The 6,865-nt window shown below is 38.0% G+C and overlaps 1 protein-coding gene across 1 annotated transcript; it reads left to right on the top strand.

Moving 5' to 3' along the window:
- Positions 1-1,598: 1,598 nt before the first annotated feature.
- On the top strand, positions 1,599-6,115 carry LOC139148688 (solute carrier family 28 member 3-like). Its single transcript, XM_070720175.1, has 5 exons — positions 1,599-1,837; positions 2,141-2,309; positions 2,761-2,937; positions 3,559-3,739; positions 5,142-6,115. The coding sequence occupies exons 1-5, from the start codon at positions 1,620-1,622 to the stop codon at positions 5,273-5,275; spliced, it is 879 nt and encodes a 292-aa protein (XP_070576276.1). The 5' UTR covers positions 1,599-1,619; the 3' UTR covers positions 5,276-6,115.
- Positions 6,116-6,865: the final 750 nt, after the last annotated feature.

The raw sequence follows: 6,865 nt of genomic DNA, 5'->3' as shown, positions 1-6,865 counted from the left end.
GTGACAGAATACCAAATTTTGACTCACAAAAGTAATTTGGTGAATTCACTAAATAACAATGGATTTGTCGCTTTGGGTCAATCTTGACGGGTGCGGCTAGCTGGCAGGGTACGCTTACCCATTCCGGACACCTGGTACCACCACTATTTTGTGGTTCAAGATGACCCCATTACCTTTGTCATTCTCAATATGTTCCTTGGACCTGGTAACTTTCTTAGTTACCTTGAATGATAACGATTATTGTACCTGATTTGATGTCTATTGAATCTTTGTCGTCGATGAGCTGTTCAAGTTCCTACGCTGTTGGAATGGAAAATCTTACTGTTTTAGAGAAAGGCTTGTCGCTCTTCCCGAGCGCTCGTCACGTCCCGGTCACCCGCCATTGGTTTCAAAGTTGCAGACGATACCACGCGTATGGTCACGTTACCGGGCACTTTTTCAAATTTGCCAAAGACTATTTCGCTAGTCTTTCCAAAGTACTTTCTGACGTCACTTTTGTCGATTCAATGGGAACTAGACAATTTTTTTCTCCCGTCACGTTAAGTATTTTGGCGAATCGCAACACAGAATGAGCTATATATATATATATATATATATATATATATATATATATATATATATATTATATATATATATATATATATATATATATATATATATATATATATATATATATATAAATATATTGACTTGCCTTGAAATATATAAGTAGACCTATCGCTTCACATTTCGTCAATTAAAACCAGATTGTATTGAATGCCTTGTATGGATGATCCATTAATCGCCTTCTTGTGAAAATTTGAACGTTTTTCATCGTGCTGTTTGTGGCCGTTCAGACATGGCTGGCATGGCAAATACCTACATGCAATTTTGAAGCACTTACTATCGAAGATCCAAATTACTGCGTGCAGACGAGCGTTGCTATACGCATTTCGATTGTCCCCAGCGTGATTATTTGAGAAACTGTATTCCCAGCCTAGTTTCGTTCACGGCTTGCAATTTTCTTCCACCAGGTTCTTCCTGTCGTCATCTTTATGGGTTGTGTGACGTCAATATTGTATCATTATGGCATCATGCAGTTGGTCCTCGGCAAGATGGCGTGGTTTCTGTCGGTAACCATGCAAACGTCTGCGTGCGAATCCTTTGCCGCCGCAGCCTCCATTTTCCTCAGTGTGGTAAGTTTTCATCCTGATCACGCGACCACATCGGGCAGCAATTAAACAACCATGGTGCCGGCTTTGGATGTGTCACATTACATAAAATCGAAACAGTCGTTGAAAACAAGTTTCATAGGGTGAAAGCAAGTACTTTCAAACAAACTGAAAATTTTATCATAAAGAACGCGGAAGTCAAGTCTGCAACAACATCAGTTTTTCATAGAAAAAACAAATAAACCGATTTGTCCCCTGCATTGCTGAAAACTCGGGTAGCATGGCCTAATGTTAAACAAAGACGTTCAACTGTTCCAGTAAGATCCAGTCGTTGATCGCGAGAGCTTCAAAAGTGATCTAAGTATATTCTGTGTATTCATATTTCAACGCATATATTCTTATATGCATAATCATGTATTATTGTTTCAGCCTGAGAGTGCGCTCTTCATCGCTCCTTACATCGAGAGCATGACCGTGTCTGAACTGCATGCTGTGGCTACAACCGGTTACGCTGGCATCAGTGGCGGTATAATGGCAGCGTCAATAAGAATAGGTATCGACCCTTCCTACCTGATCACAGCATGTGCCATGTCGGCGCCAGCGGCGCTCGCCGTCTCGAAGATCCTATACCCAGAAACTGAAAAGACCCAGTCGGATTATGATACTTCTGCAAAAGTTAATCCAAAGTAAGTATGCAACGGCGTTCAGAGAACATAATTACAAAAATATGACACTGCCTTTAATCGGAAAATCAAGGTTGCTAACGATAGATACATACTGTACATATTTATTCTTAGTAACAAATCTTGGTTTTAGTCCGAGTAGCAGTACAATATTTGCGCAATAGCGGTCACAAAAGCGAATGGTTGGTTAATTAACATGCCTATAAACGATTTTTGATCATGACCTACCTAATCTACATATTATTGTTCTTCTTTATTATTAGTTTCAATTCTCGGATTTAGCTATCGCGCACTTTACTCTTGCAGGAGATATCACAACGTAATTAATGCCATAGCTGCAGGGGGGTTGTCTGCCGTGCCTACAGTTGTTAATTTGCTAATGAGCTTTATCGCAGCACTTGGGATTATGGAGTCCATCAACGCGATCCTGTCTTGGGTCGGCGGGATGGTTGGTTATCCTTCCTTGAACTTTGGGGTAAGTCGCGGATGAATGAGAGAGAGAGAGAGAGAGAGAGAGAGAGAGAGAGAGAGAGAGAGAGAGAGAGAGAGAGAGGAGAGAGAGAGAGAGGGGGGGGGGGAGAGAGATGATAATTTTCATCGCCATAAACAGTTAGTCATGACTGTTTCAGTTTATTATGTTATAGTATCACCATAAATTAGGACAATTTATCATCTGCAAACGCTGTAAACTTAAACGCTGGCTAAGGCCCCAGCCAGCTACAACTGTTTTGCATTAGGAATAGACAACTCATGTCTTTGAAGTAGTGGCAAAACGTCTACCACAAAGTTAATTTTTAAAGGATTTGAACACGCAAGCGACTGCTACATGGAATTTAATACCACGTCGTATCTCTTTCAAAATCTACGACAACCCTCTGCGTTGCCTGCATATAACTCTGTCGGTTGGAATTTTATCAACCCGACAGTCGATCAGCGCTTGGTTCTTCATGCCGATGACATACTTGATGGGCGTCGAGTGGGACGACTGTTTTCTTGCCGCCGAGATGATAGGTGTCAAGATTGTGACAAATACGCTGATCGGATTCAAGAATTTGTTGGTTTTGGCTGACAATCGCAAACTTGGCGTAGGACCGTCACTCTCTGTAAGTACAGGGGATGCCAAATTCATTTTGCCATGCCAACGGCGTACGATATCAAAAATCGTCTTGTTCTGAAAACATACGTGCTCATGTAAATTATTTTATTCCAAAAGGTTGGATTTAAAATTATTCATCCTATTTAAGTCCAGTGTGCTACTAAACGTTGAAGGAAAATACGCTCACGGTCGTTCATAATGTAACTCCAGGTGTAAGCTTTCAGAATCAAACATTTTCCATGAATAAGATGACCTTAAAGGGACAAAGTCGGCCATTTTTCATGATTTTTTGTTTGATGCAAGATACTACTTGTATTGTTTGACATGTTGAAAGATACTGAATGAATGGGTGACTATGCATATATTTGACCCCGGTTTTAGACACGATACATGAAACGATTACGAAAATGAATGACCATTAATTGATTTTCGCCATAGTTTCATTTAATTGTCATTTAATTTTTCTAAAACCGGGGTCGAATATATGCATAGTCACCCATTCATTCAGTATCTTTCAACATGTCAAACAATATAAGTAGCATCTTGCATCAAACAAAAATTCATTAAAAGTGGCCGATTTTTTCCCTTTAATCAATACAATATTTCCTTTTACTACCTGTTTTCTCAGCGTCGCTCTGAACTGATAACAACTTATGCTATGTGTGGGTTTTCAAATGTCGTCAGTATTGGCACAACATTGGGCACGCTGTCTTCGTTGGCACCTAGTAGGGCAGAAGAACTGTCTTCCATAGCTATTAGGGCTTTAATCGCTGGAAACGCTGCCAACTTTATGACAGCGTGTATTGCAGGTGAGTGGCAGCAAATGCAAGAAAATTTTTTAAAATCGAATATGCGTGTAGTGACCCAGCGTTAAAATTGCGTGTACCATAAAGGTCCCTTACTGGGTTTCCAAGCTAGGAAAAAATATATCGAATATATATGAATGTCGGGATCGATTTGAAGAGCAGATTTTTAAATGTTTATGAATTTTGCAGAATTTCAGTTTCCCGGTCGAAAAATTCGTACATTTTCCTTTTGTTGGTTCATGACGATAGTGTTGATTGTCGACTCGTAATAACAATAAGAGAAACAAGGAAAAATGACATGAACACGGACAACAGCGGCAAGAACCGATGAACAGTGCAGAAAATAACTACAAAAAGAAATAATAACAATGATAAAAACAATAGCAATGGTGATGATGATAAAGATGATATAATTGTTGCTGCTTTTGGGTTATTGTAATTTTCTTTACAATACTTTTCTGGTCGCTTATGGACACCTAAGTGTAGCCATATAGTTGCTATCATAAATCTGTTTATACATCATTGTGTTCCTGCATTACATATGTACATCTCTGACAGTTTTCCACCATTCATCCTCTGACAGGAATGCACAACTACAGTTTCTGAAATAATGATTTTCTTTGCAACTGTCAATTATTAGTCAGAGGAGATGATCGAGTGAGATAATATGTTTATTTACAGCGAATATCTGTTAAGGTAGAACGCGCCTCGGGGTCGGATATTCGGGCTTTCAAACTTTATCAATTCTATACCACTTATTGGGGTTCATTTTAAAGCTCTTGGTGAAAGAAAACTTTTCACCGGCTTAGTTTTTCCAAACTCGAATTTTTTCCCCCATAGAGTTAACACAGGGGCGGTGGCCACTTTGAATTTCAAATACCGGTCAATGTCAAGTAATTTGTTTCTCTAATACCAAAATTTTCACAGTGACTCCCTATTTTTATTCTTGATTTTGAAAGAGAATGGTTGAAACATATCTTGATGAAAGTTTGAGCAAAAGTTTAAATCTTTCACTTTCGAGGCGCATACTACCTTAATCTGGTTGTTTGTACCTGCAATGATTAGGCTATACGGTCAATCATTTGAAGCAATTCTTGGCACATGGAAGTTAGTATGTCAAAAGACTCGTACAACTTTATTCCAACTTACACAGGAAAGTATAAAAGAGTTTAATTTATAGTATTGAATCAAAATTACGTATTGACTGAGACAATTATCACAAAGGCTCAAACAAACACAGAGTAAGGCTATGTACCATTAACTATTGCAGTGAAGGGGCCAAGAAACCTTAAGTGTTCATTGCACTCTAACCGCAGTTTGAATAATCCCGAACATGGTTCAAGTTTTAGATAATGATTATTGCAGACTATTTTCCAATTTTTGCTTATCGTCTTTGCCAATGCAGGTATCCTCTACGACGATGACATCGATGGCTTAATGAGCAACTTTGATGCCATGCTGAACGCAACCAACAGTTCCATCCCAACGAACTCCTCGTTTGGCGATTTACTCAGTTGGAACACGACCGATGCACTGTAACTTTTCATACCTATATACTTGTGCACTTGTACCTGGATAGTCTTTATTGAAGTTAAAAGACCATCCATGCATGGGCATAGTGGTGCTCTTATTTATGTCACCTATTATGTTTGTTGATACTTTGCAGTACCTAATTTTGGAGTACAGGTTGTATTTAGTCATTCACAACAGTTTTCCCTAATTATCCCGTTGTTATTTAAAGGCGATTTTTAAAAAGTACCAGATATTTTAATGCAAGATTGTTATAGCAAATACTGCTAATCACAACTCGTTAATCATATGTAGCTATTGTTTTCCATCGTACCTCCTACACAGGCATAGCAAAATATATAAAAAATAAATGCTAAAACCAGCTTTGCATGACAGCACCAAGTTTATTGTCAAAGAGATTATATTCATTCAGCTGTTCCTTGTAAATTGAGTCAATAGAGGCACGCACAAAAATATAAGCGGAAATGCCCTTGTAAGACTGTAGAAATAAGGATCTGAAATCAGAAACTGAACCTGATTTGACTTGCTCCTTGTAAGACTTACAAGGGAAAGTCAATTTCAACAATGAACTCTTACTTCGGAAAAACAAATTGAAAATCACCATTATGTCAAGCGTGTAGTACTTCGTCTTTCTTTTAAAACATTGTCAATTGACAGAGCTTATTGTTACAGTGATCAAGGCGTGACACTAGACACAAAGTTAACTTTTACAACCTGTGTTGTATCCATTATTACTGATGCTTGAAGACTATACTTGGCATTCTAAAAGGTCTTGGAAAAGGTTGTTGTCAGTTCACGCCATAGCAGGCATAACACCTTCTCATTCGGGTAAAACGTTGTTTATCTGACATTTCACAAACTAGAAGATGTACAGCGTAATTTTTTGAAATCTTTGTGTTATGTTGTAAAAGTGAGATTTGATGATTAATCATATAATTATCTGTGTATTGAATTTTATTACCAATGCTGTCTAGAGCTGCACATATTTATTTTGACCTTGTTTTTCTTGATTGCCAACCGTTTTCCAATTAAACGTCCCGGACGGTCAACTAGAAAGAAAAAAAAATCATGGAGTGTAGTGACCGATAATTAACCTTTTAATCGCATTCCAAAGCAATATTATATATTAAATGTCTGCCAATTTTAATGTTTCTGCTTCGAGTTAAAAAAAGAAAAGTTCAAAGTTTTTTTGAGTTTATGTTTTCTGCTGGCCGTGTGTCGTTTGATAATATGACAATAATCACAAAACGCAGAATTTTAAAATCGAATGGCGCCAGATAAAAGCTGGTATTAACTTTATAATAATTACCCTCACGAAAAAGGAAACGCACATGCCACCGAAAAATGAACTAAACTCATAGAACACACACTTCTTAAGTAATCTGGCAGCGAGCAGGACTCAATACAATACGTCACGGTTATCTGAGCTTTAATCATACATACCTGACAGGTGTTGTCAATGGAATCAGATACTGCTAATGTTCGACAACATACACGGAACATTTCTACAAATTACATGTCACCTTGAAACCAGGGTTGATGAAATATTGTACTCTTTAGTAATTAGTATCATATGATCGACTTCTAGGTTGACAGGTG

The sequence above is a fragment of the Ptychodera flava genome, chromosome 13 (genome assembly GCF_041260155.1).
Source record: "Ptychodera flava strain L36383 chromosome 13, AS_Pfla_20210202, whole genome shotgun sequence".
In the NCBI taxonomy this organism is placed as follows: Eukaryota; Metazoa; Hemichordata; class Enteropneusta; family Ptychoderidae; genus Ptychodera; species Ptychodera flava.
The sequence above is the reverse complement of the archived record's forward strand: the minus strand, read 5'-3'. Positions and strand labels throughout refer to the sequence as shown.